This window comes from Coenobita brevimanus, chromosome 110, assembly GCF_032717465.1.
Source record: "Coenobita brevimanus isolate Jiangsu-jjx chromosome 110, ASM3271746v2, whole genome shotgun sequence".
NCBI classification, from domain to species: domain Eukaryota; kingdom Metazoa; phylum Arthropoda; class Malacostraca; order Decapoda; family Coenobitidae; genus Coenobita; species Coenobita brevimanus.
The window spans coordinates 34725550-34743559 of NC_137063.1; the positions used below are offsets into that span (position 1 = coordinate 34725550).

Here is an 18010-nt window from a genome sequence, read left to right on the forward strand (position 1 = left end):
GAGGGAAGTGAGCATGGAAGTGAAAAAGTTACTACATGACAGTATTGTGATACCAACTCTTACATACGGAAGTGAAGCTTGGACATTGTTGGAAGGACACAAGTCTCAAGAGTGAGAGCAGTGGAAATGAGTTTAAGAGGAGCCTGTGGAGTCACTTGGAGAGACAGGCTGATGAATGAGGATATAAAGGAGCATTGTGGTGTTGATGTGGATGTGATAGGAAGCGTTATGAGGAACACACTGAGGTGGTTTGGCCATGTGGAGAGGATGGAGGGTGAAAGACTGACGAAGAGAGTGTATGTGAGTGAGGTGGAGGGGGGAAGAGGGAGGGGGAGGCCGAGGATGAGATGGAGGGATGGGGTGGAGAGGTATATGAGAGAGGGGGGTGTGAGTTGGGAGCAGGGCAGTGAAATGGCGGAGGACAGGGCGACTTTGAGGCGATTTGTTTGTGGCCACCCCAAACGGGATTGAGGCATCTGGCAATAGATAGATAGAGATAGTGAAGTGCCTAAAGCTAAGATGATTGGGATAATACAGTATTACAATAATCACACAGCAGTCTTTCCAGCAACTCTATCTCCCAAGAGGAAACATGAATGGTGAGGACCCTACACTGGAGCGGCACTTCCGGGGCCACAAGGATGCACTGACAGCCCTCAATTTTAGCCCCAGTGGTCGCCAACTGGTATCCGCCTCGCTTGACCACAACATCATGATCTGGAACTTTATGCAGCAGATCCGTGCCTACAGGTGAGGAAGAATGAGGTGAGAGAAAGCTAGAGCGGGGGGAGGGAAGGAACTAAGAGGAATGGAAGAAAGGAGCAGGTGGAGAAGTGAAAAGAGGGATGGAGGGAGGGAAGGAGAGAGAGAGGAGAGGGTGAAGAGGAGTAGGGAGGGAAAGATGCTACCACTAGGATGCAGCGAAGGCTCATGACTTCATTCTCAGTATCTGGTAGATTGTATATGCCTTTTTCAACATCTGCATCATGCTCAGGGACTTTATGTGGTAGTTCCATGCTTATAAGTGATGGTGATGAAGGAAGAAAGAAGAAGAATCTAGGAAAGGCAATAGAGGGACTAAGAAAAGTGGACTACCTTTGAGAGCTGCACCCACCCACATCGTATCCACCACCCCAACACATCCTTAAGGGTGTCATTTATCATTGGATGCACCCATCAGACACACTTCAGATGGAAGTGAAGGTGTGACATTCATAAAGCTCTGTGGTTGTGACTTGCCAGATTCCATCCTGTACAATGACTCAATGAATGAGTGACAGTTTAGGGACATAGACTGGATTTGACTATCCCTATGGGTGTGTAAAAGAAAAAGGACTGGGAAAGAGATAAAGGATAAAAAAGGAAGGGTGGGTAAAGAGAGGAGAAGATGAAGAGTCGAGAGGGGGGAGATACACTGTATTGAGAGAAAGGGAGACAGATTTGAAAGAGGGGGAAAGGAGGGATGAAGAGGAGGATAGGAAAAGAAACACTGTAGCTGCTGAGAGAAAGGGAGATAGAAGATGGAAAGAAAAGAAAAACAAGGTTAAAGAGAGACCAAGGAAGGAGGAACACAAAGAAAAAAGAGGAGCTTGTGGGAAAACAAAAAATGAACAAACTGAGCAAGAATATAACTTTATACAACAAGTCTTTGCCTAAGGGTGAGACAGAAACAGAAAATGGGGAGAGAACATGAAAGTGAAAGTAAGACTTGACTTAACTCTTTGAGATTTTGGTGACACATTTTGGCTTCATCTCAAATCTAATCTCAGAAATTCTGATATTCCGATGACTTAATTTATTTGTCATTTTAAGATACTTTTGTAAAATATTCACCATAAATCACATGTACGCATCATAACAAAGAGACTCAGGCATGATGTCACGGAATGCTTGGTCTTTGCATTCTGCGTGGTTTAAACCTGATTTATATATCTTTAGTATTATTATTATTATTTTTTTTTCTTAATATTTTTCTACAAGGTATAAAATTTTTGGTTTTCACCTAACTTCAACACGTCATTTTGACTTTTATTTTCTTTGTATTCCTTTTTTGAACATACTGTGGTAAAGTACAACTGTTCAGCTTCAGAGTAACACCACAACCAGCATCCTATCTAAAAAACTGTATTTACGCTGACTGATCATAGAAAAAGATCGCGAAGTGAATATGTGGGCAAGAATCATAAAAAATTATGCATCTTTTTGCTTTTGCTTTATTGTGCAGTAAAATGCAGAAATAACCATGGTCTATAAATCATTATAAAGGTTATTACCTCCTCCAAGGAGGTTATGTTTTCATCCCTGTCTGTTTGTTTGTTCATTTGTTGGTTGGTTGGTGAGCAAGATTACACAAAAACTACAGAACGAATTTCCATGAAACTTAGGAGAAGAATGGGCCTTGGCCCAGAATACCCTTCATTAAATTTTGGTGCGGATCCAGGAATTTTTTTTCACTTTCTTTAACACTGCAAGGTAAGGCGTTGGCGGAGGTGTGCACTCTACTGAGTGCCATTCTAGTTTATGGTAGTTTTGCATGGCTTAAATCAGACTTATATATTTATTTTTTTCTTATTTTATTTATTTATTTATTATTTATTATTTTTTTTTTTTTGCCAAATATTTTTCTGTGGCAAGTATAAAATTTTTGATTTTTGCCTAACTTCAGCTTGTCATTTTGACCTTTTATTTTCTTTGTTTTCCATTTTTTTAACATACTGTGATAAAGAACAACCACTGTATTCAGCTTAAAATGACATGAAACCAATGTTCTGTCACACAGTGGTCAAAGAAAAATATCTCGGTGACAGAGATGTGGGGCAGTGTTTAGAGTGGCCGATCCTAGCACGGACATAATCTGCCTTGCCCAGAAACCTGATAGGGTTAACTTTAATATTAAACCAAACATGAAAGCATTAATTACAGGTACACCCTATGCAGTAGGTAATGGCAACTATCATCCACTCATTTGATGAGCTGCCTGCCGCATGCATCACCATTATCATTCTAACTCTGGGTCTGTCCTCCTTTCTTCTGACTTCTCTCTTTCCTTCCCGTTACTTTTTATTATCTTTCTTTCCACTTCAGGTGGCTTTACACTGACTGACAAGCCTAATGGTTTCCTGTAATCCAGGAAATTATTTACAGTGCAGGATGGAAACCATATAACTAAATTAAGGGGTGAAGTGGAGCCTGCTGTGATATCCATGTCATCTGGGAGGACAGAAGCAAATGCAGCATCCATCCAGGAACCAAGCTTCCTCACCATTCCCTGCACCTTGTTGTGGTGAGGTGCCTTTAGCTGCAAGGGAACATCGGTTCATTGTATGGGACGGTCCAACAGGGACAGATGCCTGCCTGGGATTAGTGGGTCTGCTCAGTCAGACAGATGGAGATTGATCAGTAACAACAAGAGATATACCCAACATTTATACCTCTGATCTAAGTTGCTGTCAGCTTGGTTTAACAATTGAACGTTTCTTCTCTTTAACAGTGAATTTTGTGATCTACTGTTTGCTGATGGATGAAGTCTGAGTGTTTCCATTTGTTTAAATGGCTCCCCCACTCCCTTAATTAGCACTGAAATGGCTCACAATGGGACATTGAAGTTCATCCTGTCATTGGTTTTCCTATATTCCAAATTAGAAGTGCATTTCATTTCTAAAATAGTGCATTGAAGTGGTGGTACATGTTTAGTGGATGTTAAACCAATGTTATAGTTCTGTATATTCATTTATTGGCAAGTACAGCTTTCTGCTCTATTTATTGGACCCTCCAAAGTGTGTGACTAAATGAGAGTGAGGACCAACATACTTTATACTCAATCAAAAAAGTATCGGTGCACATTTGGGCCGAAACAATTTGATGCCACGGACAATGGACTCTGGAAATGTTTGATTATTGTCCCCCATGTTCTCAAACATGCTTACATAAGTATGTCATAGATAGGTTTCATATGACAATTTATGGTTGATATTGTTACTTTAGCCATATTCAGATAATAATTAATTTATTTTCTAGGGACTACACAAGCTATATTGATAATTTCAGATATCATCGTACCCCTCCTGCGCGATACTTTTTTGATCGTGTGTACATAACCCCCATGTTAGGTCTCAAACCTCACTGATGGACTGACTGGGCTGTGGGGTGGGTGGGCAGCATCCCACCTGATCATATGCCAGAATCTCCAGGCTGAGAAATTAGTTGCATTTTTTTCATATGTATGTGAGAGGAGTGAATGATGAAGTGAAAGAGAGAGAGTTTGTTCAGGTGCTTGAGAATGCAAGAGTGGATGTATGTGGCTTTACTGAAACTAAATGGAAAGGTGAAAGGGTGAGAGAATGGAAATACTGTTTAGGAATATGTGCGGGAGTTAATGAGAATGAAAGGGCAAGAGAGGGAGTATGTCTGATGATAAGCAAAAAGTGGAAGGAGAATATAAGAGAGTATGGAACAGTGGGTGCAAGGATTGTATGGGTGAGGATGAAAGTAGGTATACAAGCGTGGGCGATTGCATGTGCATATGCGCCAACAGAGGACCGAGTAGCAAGAATGAAAGATGAGTTTTGGGCAAATGTGGAAGCATGTATGGACAAGTTTGAGAGGAGCGAAAGAGTGTTTTTGATTGGAGACATGAATGGCAAAGTTGGGAATGTACGAGTGGATGGTGTGGTTGGTCATTGTGGTGTGCCAGCCGCAGTAGATGGGAATGGTAGTGCTTTGGTGGACATCTGTGCTGGTAAGGGGTTGACAATAGCCAACACCTACATTTGGCATAAGATGATCTTCAGGTATTCATGGAGAGTCATGAGGAGGATGGATGGTGAACTTGTTGAACGATAGGCAATGATAGACTACGTGTGTTCTTACCTAATTGTATCTTTACAGGAATGAGTCAAGCTTGTACTGTCCCGTGTCTTAAACCATATTTATCGTACATATCCTTAAATTTGTGAATTGTTTTGGCACACACTATTTCATTTGGTAGTGCATTCCACTGAGGAATTGCTCTATTTGGGAAACTAAATTTCCTTACGTCTTTATCACCTCTCTTCTTATGCAGTTTTTTGCAGTGTTCTCGTGCTGATGCTTCCCCATAGGTTAAGTAATCATTTATGTCTATTTTCTCCTTCCCTGATATGCATTTATATAGCATAATCATGTCACCTCTTTTCCTTCTCTCCTGTAGTGATGGTAGATTCAGTTTATTTAGTCTTTCTTCATAGCTTAGATCCCTTAAGCTTGGTACCCATCTTGTAGTGGCCCTTTGAACTTTTTCAATCTTGTCCATGTGTTTTTTGAGATGAGGACTCCAGACTACTGATGCATACTCCAGGGTTGGTCTGATGAATGATGTTGTTATCTTTCTTAGCATGTCTTCATTTATGTATGTGAACTTTATTCTCATATTTGCAAGCAGTGTGTACATGTTCCGTACCTTCTCACTGATGTGGTCAGCCGGAGATAGTCTGTTATTGACAATCACACCTAGGTCCTTCTCTCTTTCTGATGTGTGTAGAGTTGTATTTCCTAATGTATAATCCCAATCAGATCATTTTCCACTTTTACCAAACTTGATTACATGACACTTGTCCACATTGAATTCCATTTGCCATGTATTACTCCATTCATGAAGTTTATTTAATTCTTCTTGTAGCTCTTTACAAGAGTCTGTGTTAGTAATTCTCCATTGTATTTTTGCATCATCTGCAAACATATTTAGATAGCTTTCATTTCCAGTGTTATTGTCTATATCATTTATATACACTAAAAACATGATTGGTGCCAGCACTGAGCCCTGTGGTACTCCACCAGTCACTTCTTTCCATGATGAGTAATTTCCCCTTAGTACTGTTCTCATTTCTCTTTTTATGAGGAAATCTTGCATCCAACAATACAGTTTGCCTCGAATTCCTCCTTGATGGTACAGTTTCCATAAAAGTCTTTGGTGTGGTACTGTGTCAAATGCTTTCTTGAAATATAAATCGATACTGTCCACCCATCCTTCTTTTTCCTGTAATGTGTCTGTTACTCTGTAACAGTAGCTCAACAGATTAGTAACACATGATTTTCCTTTTCTGAAACCAAGCTGTCTCTCTGTTATCATATTGTGTTCTAGATGATTTACCCAAGCTTTTCTTATAAGCTTTTCTAATACCTTGCTTACAACACTGGTTAGTGATACTGGTCGGTAGTTGAGTGGATTTTGTCTATTCCCTTTCTTGAATAAGGGAACAATGTTTGCTTTCTTCCAAATATCAGGTAGTTTACCTTGACTCAAGGATTTCTTGAAAATTAAAAATAATGGTTTACTTAACTGCTTTGCACATTCACATAGCACCCAGCATGAAATTTCATCAAGACCATTTGCTTTTCCTTTGTCTAATTTACTTAGCTCCTCCTGTATTACTTTTTCTGATGTTTGTATATCTGGCAGTATGTGTGGGCATGCATGTTCCACATAATCCCTCTCAAAATTGTTTTCCTCTGTAAAAACTGATTGGAAATTCTTGTTTAGTGCTTCACAAATATCCTTCTCTTGTGTATAGGTGATTCTCTCGTCCGTAATGGATTGTATTTTATCTTTTACTTTGGTTTTGCTTCTGATGTAGCTGTAAAATAGCTTCGGTTGATCGCTGCTTTTATTTATGATATCCTCCTCAAACTGTTTTTTGGCTTTCCTCCTTATTCTTGTATAATCGTTTCTTGCCTGTTTGTAATTATTATATGCCCTTTCACTATTGTGTCTTCTGTATCTATTCCACAACAAATCTCTTTTTTTCTTTTGATTTTTTACATTCTGTATTGAACCATTTCTTTATTTTCTTATCTGCTTCTTTGTGCTGTGGGATGTACTTGTGGACTACTATTTAATAAAGTTCACAGAATTTTTTATATATGGCATTTAAATCTTTTCCTCTAAGCTCCTTTTCCCAATCAGTTTCTAAGAAGTACTTCTTTAGGTCATGATACTTTCTCTTTTTATAGTTTAGGGTCTTTTTGTAACTTTCATTGCTGTTAACTGTGTCATATGCAATCCTGAAGTTGCAATTTAGTACTGCATGGTCACTTTTGCCAAATGGAGGGTGATATATTAAATTGTCAATATCGTTTTCTTGCCTAGTAAATATGAGATCTAGCATTGAGGGTACATCGAGTCCTCTTTTTCTGGTGCTTTCCCTTACATGTTATGTTAGGAAAAACTCTTGCTCGAGATCCAGGAGCTTTTGGTCCCAACAGCTTTCTTGGCTTATTATATCTAGAGTATTCCAATTAATATTTGTATTAAAATCTCCAGTTAGTATAATTCTTTCCGATTTCTCTTCCATTTTATGTAGTAATGCTCTTAAACTCTGAATTGTACTCTCTGCCAGGTCCTCATATTCGTCTCTTTCCCATGTGTTTGATCTGGGTGGCATGTACAAATTGGCTACAAGTACTTTCCCTTCAGATGTATTGATCTCTACTGCAATCAGTTCTACTTGTGAGGGTATATCTAGTTCTATTTCTTTGACTTTTAGATTTTTCTTAGTTAATATTATAATTCCTCCTTCCTTTTTTAAGTTCCTATCTCTTCTCCATATATTATATTCCTCTAAGTTTAGGATGTCATTTGATATGCTTGGTGTTAATTTTGTTTCAGTTAGGCATATTATATGTGGTTCATTTTCTCTGACATAATCATTCATCTCTAATAATTTAGATACCATTCCATCCACATTTGAGTACATCAACTTAATCATCTTGTTTATATACTTGTTATGACTTGGTTCTACTACCTTCCTCCTTTTTATTCCCTCCTGTTTATGTACCACTTTCATACCTGCAATCCTATTACTTTGTAAAAAAATGTATTCTTCTCCTCCTCTGTTCTTCCCTCATTTTTTGTTTTTGCTTCCTCCCTCTGTCAGTAATTCCAGTTCCTCTTGTGCTGGGCATCTTTTTATCCATACATTTTTGAACTCCTCTTTTTTCATATGATTCTTTGCATTTTTTAGTATCTCCTCCACCGTGTTTACACTCTGGAAGGTTACCTTTAGGGGTCTTGACTTGCTTCTCTCTTATTTCCCTAACCTTTTGTGTTCCTCTGTGTCTTTACTACAGATTTCCTCTGATACTTATTTCAATATGCTCATTACATTTGCCCTCTCCGTTTTGTCTCTTGAGATCTTGTTTTTTACTTCTTTGTCTTCTATACCAGTGATTACTATAGATTTGTTGATATCTACTGAATCTCTGACCAACTTAGGATTGTTTTGGATTATTCTTTTCACTTCCTTTTTAATGCGTTTTTCATCCACCCATGTTTCCAAGTGTGTGAATGAGTGAATGAGAAGACAAGTGTTGGATGCAAGAGGGTGGGGGAATGGAATCTCAGACCATCACTTAGTGATGGCCAAGGTAAGGCTGCAAAGAAAATGGGTGAAGAGATGAAGGGGAAGACAGGAGGAAACAGCTCCTGTGAGAAGAGTGAAGAAGTTGCAAGATAGTGAGATAATCTCATAGTATAAGAGCATAGTGAAAGAAAGATTGGGAAGGTATGAGTCAGAGCAGATGGAAGGGGTGGAAGATGTATGTACAATATTCATGGAAGAGATAGGCGCAGCATGTGATTTGGTTTGTGGAGTGAGGAAGAGATGCAAGGGTGTGCAAGGGACAGCATGGTGGAATGATGAGGTGAAATGAGCTGTGGAACAAAAGAAGAAGGCATATAGTGAATGGCTAGCATGTAGAGGTAGGGGAGAAGATGAGAGAGAGAAGAGAGAGGTATGAGTGAGCAGGAGAAGAGAGGTGAAGAGATTGGTTAAGAAGAGTAAGAAGAAAGTGGATGAAGAATTTGGGAGGAATCTGAGTGTGAAATAGAGGGAGAATAAGAAATTGTTTTGGAAGGAGGTAAAGAAAGTAAGACAGTGTGAAAGGGGAAATAATAGAGGAGTGAAAGATAGGAATAATAGATTGTTGGTGGAGAAGAGAGAGAAATTGAGGAGATGGAAGGAACACTGAGGATTTGTTGAAAGTAGAGAGTGAGAGCAGTGCAAGTGTAAGTGGTTGGGGAATGGTTGGGAGAAGAGGAGATGAGAGGAGGGAGGAAGAGGTCAGTAGGGCAGTAGTGGTGGAAGCAGTGAAGAAGTTCAGGATGGGAAAGGCCCCAGGAATTGGTGGAGTGTGTGGTGAAATGCTGAAGTATGGGGGGTGAGATTGTAGTGGAGCGGATATGGAAGTTGTGCAGATTGGCTTGGGAAGAGGGAAGGGTTCCGGAGGACTGGAAATCAGGTATAATTGATCCTTTATACAAAGGAAAAGGGGAGAGAGATGTATGTGGTAACCACAGGGTTATTTGCCTTCTTAGTGTGACTGGAAAAATATATGGTAGAATACTCATTGATAGGCTTAGGCATATAACAGAGGAGCCAGTGGGAGAAGAACAAGGGGGATTTAGGAAGGGAAAAGGGTGTGTAGATCAGATATTTGAGGGGTTACCTGTAGAAAGGGTCCAACGCGCCGCCTATGTTCAAAACTGTTTTATTGCATAAAACCACAGTACAACTCTTCCTTAATGCACTGTTAGTGGTTTAAAGCCAGTTTCTATACTGGAAGTAAGGGTTATATTCCGGTGAAAAAAAAACTACGAATGAGCCATATCAACCGCCACCACCATCGGCCCGGGCAGCCAGCATGTATGAAGGGTACACTAGCCTATTCCGTCAAGTGAGCGAGACGTGTGGTGGGATGGGTTGAGTAGGAGGTGGTGGGGAGGTTACGTCACTTCCAGAGGGGGGTAAGACGGGTTATAAAAGTTCATCATCATCATCATCATCTTCATCTTCAATAATAATATCTTTATTATTATTAACTATATTACAGTTATTATTATTATTCATTAAACAGAGTGGCTGTCAAAGCATAAACACAATAATAATGACTGGACTGACAGTAACATACAGACGGATTATACAGCTTCATCATCATCAGCACTGAAGGTTCCATAAGAGCATCTTCATCTTCAATAATAATACCATTATTATCATTATTATTATTAATAATAATATTACTATGTTTTACACCAGTGTTAGCATGGTTATTAACATGTACCACCATTCTTCATCCAATATTGTACCAGAAAATGCACTCAAGGTTCCATTTTAGCATCTTCATTGTCAATAATAATTACCATAATTATTATTATTATTATTATTGTTATTTACACTCATTAATATGCATATTAACATGTACCACCATTATTGAACCAATATTATGCCAGAAAATGCACTGATAGTACAGTAGTAGCAGAAAAAAACACCGGGATTTAATTTTCTGATTGCATTATTATCATTGATAATAATACACAAAAATTTCTAAACTAATAACCACTAAAGCATTGTCATAGTCAAAAAGTAGACATATCAAGCTTCAATAAAAAAATAAAAAAAATGAAGGCGCTAGCCCATCAATTAGCTGAGTTATACTCATGTGAATATTGCCGAACTTTGAGTTCTTTTTCTGGCAAACTTTACCTGTGGCGTGTTGGACCCTTTCTATGGGTAACGCCTCATTTGTTCTGTTTAGTGGAAAAGTATCTAGAGAAGGGAAAGAAAGTGTATGCTGTCTTCATGGACTTGGAGAAAGCTTATGACAGAGTAGATAGGCGAGGTATGTGGAAGGTATTAAGAATATATGGAGTGAATGGGAAATTGTTGAGTGCTGTGAAGAGTATGCATGAAGGAGCTAGGGCTATGGTGCGAGTGGATGGTGAGTTGAGTGAGTTCTTTGATCTAAACATGGGACTGAAACAAGGTTGTGTGATGTCTCCATGGCTGTTTACCATATACATGGATGGGGTTGTAAAGGAGGTGCAAGGTAGGGCAGTGGATGTGGGGGTGGCTCTAATGAATGAGGGTGAGATTTGGAAGCTTCCGGTGTTGCTGTTTGCTGATGATACAGTACTGTTGAGTGAAGATGAATGGGAGATGCAAGGTTTGGTGAATGAATTTGGAACAGTGTGTAGGAAGAGGAATCTGAAAGTTAATGTAAACAAGAGTAAAGTTATGGTGTTTGAGAGGAATGAAGTCACAGAATCCACTGTGAAGTTGGATGGTGAAGATATGGAGAATGTGGGTGCATTCAAGTACCTGGGTAGTGTGAGGAGTAAGGATGGAACTTTTGGGGATGAAGTGCTTGAAAGGGTACAGCAGGGAAGGAAGGTTGTTGGGTCACTGAAAGCAGTGATGAGAAATAGGGAGGTGAGTATTGAAGTTAAGAAGTCACTGCATGATAGTATTGTGATCCCTACCCTGACGTATGAAAGCGAGGCATGGACCTTGCTAGAGGGGAACAAGTCAAGAGTGAGAGCAGTGGAAATGAGTTACCTGAAAGGAGCATGTGGAGGGAGAGGTTGACGAATGAAGAAGTATAAGAACGTTGTAGGGTGGATGTGGATGTGGTTGAGAAGATTAGGAGAAATAAACTGAGGTGGTTTGGACATGTGGAGAGAATGGAGAATGAAAGACTGACTAAGAGGGTGTATGTAGGTGAGGTGGAGGGAGGGAGAGGGAGGGGAAGACCGAGGATGAGGTGGAGGGATGGAGTTGAGAGGTATATGAGGAAGGGGGGAGTGAGTTGGCGGGAGGGTAGTCAAATGGTGGGTGACAGAGCAACCTGGAGGCATTTTGTCTGCAGCCACCCTTTGCGGGATGAGGGCGTCGGGCTATAGATAGATAGATAAACTTTTTTTTTTGTAATGCAGTTAGAAGGAACCTAAGGCCTGGAGCCCACTAGATTACTCCCTCCAAGAAAATACAAAAACAATATAACTGAGAGCCAAATTCAAGCACCATTTGTTTCGAGATGCCTAGATACACTGCGTTTGAGGGACTGAAGATCATAAGCAGTAGGATATACAGACAGAAGGAGACAGTTGTAGAGTTGACCTGTTGCATACATGAAAGACAGGGAATAACAGATAATTCTTGCATCAGAGAGTTGGACAGGATAGGGATGAGAGTTTGTTGCTAAACAGGTGCTACGTGCCTACTGGAGTGGTGGAGGGATGCAAGCAGACAGTTCAGAGGAGCAATGACCATTGAAGTAGCAACAGAAAAAGAGATAAAGATGCAACAGTGTAGGGAAGAGACAGAGGTTGAAAGAAACCAGTAAGAGGAGGAGAGTTAACTTGCTGTGTGCTGGCAAACTTTGGACCCTCATGGAGCTGTGATGTCAGCCAATTTCCCCCCCCCCCCCTCCTTTTTTTTTTTTTTTTTTTTTTTTTTTTTTTTCGCTAGATTGGTTAGAAATGATGAGAAAACATGGAGAACAACCATAAAAGTACTGAAAGAAGCCATTTAGGTCGATTTTGAGGTTGATTCTCCCTGAGCAGGCACCTGAAAACTTCTGAGTAATGCCTGTAGACTTCACCACCTGCTGCCACCACAGAGTGAGAGGAGGCAGCAGCTCTGCATTTTCTTCATCAGTAACTATGCAATTCGAGCCAAAGTCACTCTTCTATCTATCTATCTATTGCCAGACGCCACAATCACTCTTGTTGGGTATATATGACTCATACCTGGCGGGTAAGGCCTAGAGAGACGTGGGAATATCCCAGCCGATTTTTGGGCCCCTAATTTGAATTTCCAAATTTTGGCAAATAAATCAGTGATGTAGTTGTATGTAGCTGGCACTGTCCGCGCATATAGGGACCGACGTGCATGTACGTTGCTGGCATGGGGTGGGTAAATAAGATGAAAAGCCTTTGACTTCACCTTGTTGAGAAGAGCTGTATGTGAGGAGCCTCCCCACACATGGGAGTTGTACTCTACATGGGTAAATAAAACTCATGTTTAAGGACAACAATTGTGCAGGAGTAAAGAAGGTATGGAGTCATCTTAGCACACCTAATCTCTTAGAAGCAGATTTTGTAAGAGAGGTAATATGAACTTTCCAAGATAAATCCCACAAGAATGCATTCTCAAGTATGTTTAAAAAGAGTGATGCAGGATTGAGTTGGATATTGTTAAAAATTAATGGATATTCATGCAAAAGATTTGTTTTGGTTGAAAGATGTAAGAACTGAGTTTTTGATGCATTAAACTTTTAACAAGATTGCATTTACCACATTCAGAGATATGAGCCAAGTCAGACTTTAAGTGTGCCATAGCCGCATCCCTTACCTTTCATGATTACGTTTTTAAACAAGTACGTAGTATATATTTTATATCTGAAAGCATGCATGAGGTTCTCAAATGAGACCTGGTCCTACAGTACTGTACTGTAGGACAGTATAGGCACAACCTGACAAGTGCACACTGGGCTGACTGGCATACAATACTGTACAGAAAAAAAAGGTCTAACAAAGGCCACCTAAAAGAACCGCCGTCAGCATTCGGGTAGGATAATCAAGTAACATCTAGCATCCAGTTAGACATGGAGATGATTGCAGGAGCAACACTGGTGGCTCCGGTCTGGTTCAGTTCTAACTTGAGTACAATGTGAAACTTAGAGACCAATGCATTAGTGGGGTGGACCCAGGGTGTGGCAGTACAGGTAGGTTAAATACTACTGTACAGCTATTTCAACCAGTCACACATATGGGTAGTCAGGCATGGGATACCTTTACTGCAGTGCTTATAGTGCACAGTAATTAGTTGCTAGGGTCTATTTGTATTTTAATACTGTATTCATGCAATTAAAGGTAAATGCCTTGTATTCATTATGAAGATTGGCTGTTTTGGTTTATAATTACTTAGTGTTTTATGGATATAGTTCTCTTTCATAATCCAGGATTAGGGAAGAAGTCCTGTGTAGCAGTTCATGCTGAGGAGTAGACTGTGGCACCAGTCGAGCAGGGCAGTACTCCCAAGGTGGATGGAAAGCTGATGACAGGGAGAACTGGAGCTCCAGTTTCATCAGCCCTCAGGAGTAGTTCCTGACCATCCACCTTTCCTGAACTTTTTCAGTGTTTCAGTAACACAGAGGGTAGGCCAGCATGCTCTCCAATACAATTTTCTCTAACTGTCAACACCAGTCTACATGCACAATACACACTACACTTCCTTTTCAAAAAAAAAAAAAAAAAAAAAAAAATGACACTGAATAACCAGGCCTCGGAGTCTCCAGGGGGGGGTACCATAAATGCCCCCATCCGCCCCTCTGCCGGTGACGACTCAGTGAGGTGCCCGGAGCCACTGTCTGACTCACTTCTTCTTCATTTCTGCAACATTCGCGGCCTTTCCTCTAACTTTCTGTCGAACACCACCTCTCCTCCTCTAAACCTCACCTTCTCTTCCTGACGGAGACTCAGCTCTCTGAGGCAACTGACAGCAAACCCTTTTCTGTTTCCTTCTACTTTCTCTGTACCCATTTCAAAGCCAAAGGTGGATGTTGCGTATATGTATGCAACGACTTATCTTGCTCTTGTGTTCCTGAACTTGATTCTTTTGAATTCTTTTCTCTCTGGCTTCGGCTCTCCTGTCTTTCTATGACTAAATACAGTATATCTGTGCTGTTTACTTATCTCCTAATTCTACTAAGAAAAATTCTTCAACTATCTTCTATGATGGAACACATTCTTTCCATCTCTCCTTTCTCTGAAATCTCCATTCAAGGAAATTTCAGTGTTCCCCACCACCTTCAGCTCTCCTCTCCATTCACTGATCCACCTGGTGAACAAGCCCACATCTTTTCTATCCATAATGACCTAGAGCAGCTTGTACAGCACCCTATCCGTATCCCTGACCGCCTTGGAGAGAGCTCCAACATACTTGACCTCTTTCTTACAACTAATCTTTCTGCTTATGCTGTTAATCTTTCCTCTCCATTGGGCTCCTCCGATCACAATCTTATTACAGTAATCACTCCAATATCCGGATCAATAGAGCCATCGGTAGGTTCGGATATTGGTTTTGTCCGGATATTGGGCCCCAGCTTATGGACTTGTACTTACGGACCCTAACACAGAGAAACACCTATACAACTCCCTCCGGACATGCATAGCACCTATTTAACACCCAAATCACACCAATAAGGCACATAAATGACTGAAATAAATGCAATAGACACATAAAATGTGGGTTTAGAAGTATGTTCATACATTAATAAACATTCTGGTACTTATGGACTCTAACCGAACCTAACCTAACCGAACCTAACCGAACTCTGAAAAACACATTCCTACTGCACATGCATGAGGTAAGTTTAGTATGGAAAGAAGTACAGTATGACACTTTCTGGTAAGTATAGTATGGGAAAAAATACAATATGAAACATTCTGGTAAATATAGTATGGAAAATAGTACAACATGAAACATTTTGGCTACTTACAGCAAGTCCCTGGCCACCTCGATGAATAACCGCCTCCTCTCGGACTCTGAGAGTAAGAACGATTTCCTGAAGCACTTGCACTACACTCTTCCTGAAGTCTTGCACTGAACTTAGTCACTAACACACAGAAGTCCGTTCTTTTCAGTGTTCACTTTAGTCCAAATAATGTTCCATTAAATTTAAGTTTTGCACATTAACTTTTCCCAAGTTTTTTTAAGTTTCCAAAGCCAAAACAAAGAAGGTTAGTTACGTTAAATTTCTTTTCTACTTAGTCTTTTCTCCCAACTTGAAAACCTTAACACAACACACCGTTTTTTTCACTGCACAACACTCAAAATTCCCGTGTGGTCTAGTGGAGAAGTTCTTGCTGTTTATTCACTGTCAGAGCCCGAGAGTATCACTGGCAGGCGTCCAAGGGGTGCATCGGTGGGTAGTGGTGATGGCGTACCGACTACAGAAGACTCTGAAGACAGCCGCAAACTCACGTCGAGCGGTGACTCCACTGTAGCTGATGTGCTGGGCTGTGGCTCGGAGCATGAGGGCCTGTCTTGGGGAGGCAACGGAGTGGAACCAGGGCTTGGCACAGCGGGGGTCACGGGCCTGAAAAAACTGTCAATCGTTGACTGACGCAAGGACCGACGATTCTGGCGATTGATGATGCGCTGCCGGAAAGCACGCACTTCCTCCACGAGTCCCAAGGGCCCCATCTCCCTGTCGCAGTCCGGGTGTTCCAGGTAGTCTAGGACGAACTCTAGATGTTCCCGGAGTGCGCTCAGCTTGGGGATGGCTGGAGTAGTGTCCTGCTAGGCGGAGTCTGCATCATCATCGCCTTCGTCGTCGGAATCTTCAAGTTCGGGACTGACACCAGCAACCGAAGACGCGATCTCGATATCAGACAACGTCTGATACCCAGGATCGCCCTCGTCGTCGTCCAACCACTCACGAACATCGTCCACATCAACATCGTCGCCGTGCGTACGTAGCCGTGCATGGAAGTCATCCACGTCAAACCCTAGGAAATCGTACTCCACATCTGTTCCGAGAAGCAGACGAGACCAACCATTTTCAAGAGTTTTCACAGGGACTTCCTTCCATGCACTAGCCCAGTTGTACAGCGCAGACTTGATGTTGTAGCGGCGAAGGTTTTCCAAAGTCCGCTTGCCTCGAGTGTCACGTCCTTCCCTGCGCTCGTCCTCGTCCTCGAGAACCACCATCACCTCGTCCAGGAACTTCCGACGGTACAGGCGCTTTGTTGCCACGATCACTCCTTGGTCCATTGGTTGAATGAGAGCAGTCGTATTAGGTGGCAGAAACATGCACCTAATACAGCCATTCTCAGCAACCAAGTCCTTGTCGCACGGGTGGGCAGGTGCATTGTCGAGGAGAAGGAGAGCCTTTACCTGGTCGCGAGGAATTCCCAGTGTCTTCGTCTGGTAATGTATGACCTCCTTGACGAAGTGATGGTGAAACCAGTCTTTGAAAATCACAGCTGTGAACCATGCTTTCAAAGAATGGTACCATACGACAGGAAGGACATCCATCACCCCACGAAGGCACCGAGGCTGCTTTGCACGGCCAACAATAACGGGCTTAAGCCGGTGCATGCCGTTAGCATTGGCACAACACAAAGCAGATATCCGTTCCTTAGAAAGCTTGCGGCCAGGTACACACTTCTCCGTCTCATCGGCGAGAGTGTTCGTTGGCACCGAGCGATAGAATAGGCCAGTTTCGTCAGCGTTATAGACTTGACCGAGAGTGAGGCCCTCCCTGTCGATCAAGCCTTTCACCTTGTGCCGAAACTCGTCCACTCCATCCTCGTTAGCGTCCAATGCTTCGCCATGTGCTTTACGGTTAGTAAGGCCATGTCGCAACTTGAACGCGAAGAGCCAACCCTCGGATGCCTTGAAGTCTAGGGCGTCGTGAAGCCTTGCAAACTTCTCAGCAGCAGCCTTCAGCTCCGTTCCACGTACCACCACACCAGCTGCACGTTGCTGTCGATACCAAATCAACGTGGAGCGGTCGATCTCTGCATACTTGGGAGTAAACATAACCTTCCTCTCCACGTTGCGTTTGCTTCTCGACGAGAAGTCAGCCGTGTACTGCATGAGCTTGTCTCGGGAACGCTTGATATCAAACAAAGTCGACCGGGCCAGGTTGAACTCGCGGAGAATGCGAGAGGAAGACCAACCCGCATCAACCTTCTCCAATATCTCCCGTTTCTTCTCCAGAGTCAACACCACTCTCTTCCTTTTCTCAGGAGGCGGGGCCATCATCACACACACTAAGAGTAGGGCAGAGAGCAGCAGGAGGCCTTGCAGCAAGTACGGCACCACCACAAAAGCGAGCACGTGGGCAGCCATGACGAAGAGCGTAGGTCTTGTCGCGGTGAGAGACAGGCGGGAAGTGGGGAGGATGCAGCGGCGCTCTATCGGACGTCGGAGGAATGACGAACCAAAACAATGCTCTCACGCGGCGCGCGCGGCAAGTTCAAATTACGGACGGCAAAAAATCGATTTTTTTTCCAATTTTTTTGGATTTTCGGACCATTTTGGGAATGTTTGATCCCAGGACGATAAGGTTCGGTTAGTGGGGATGTTCGGTTATTGGGCGTCCGGATATTAGAGGGATTACTGTACATTGACCTGCCCTGTCGCTCCGGTACGACCTGTGGCCCCCAAAGAAATGTCGACTGTGGCAC

The 18010-nt window shown here is 42.0% G+C and overlaps 1 protein-coding gene across 1 annotated transcript in view; it reads left to right on the forward strand.

Annotated features, from left to right (window-relative positions):
* The first annotated feature begins 592 nt into the window (after window positions 1–592).
* Window positions 593–18010, forward strand: part of LOC145417542 (uncharacterized) — a 104761-nt gene continuing 87343 nt past the window's right edge. Inside the window, exon 1 of the mRNA XM_080286252.1 lies at window positions 593–750. Within this exon, the coding sequence (XP_080142378.1) occupies window positions 593–750 (158 nt within the window). The remainder of the gene's footprint in view (window positions 751–18010) is intronic.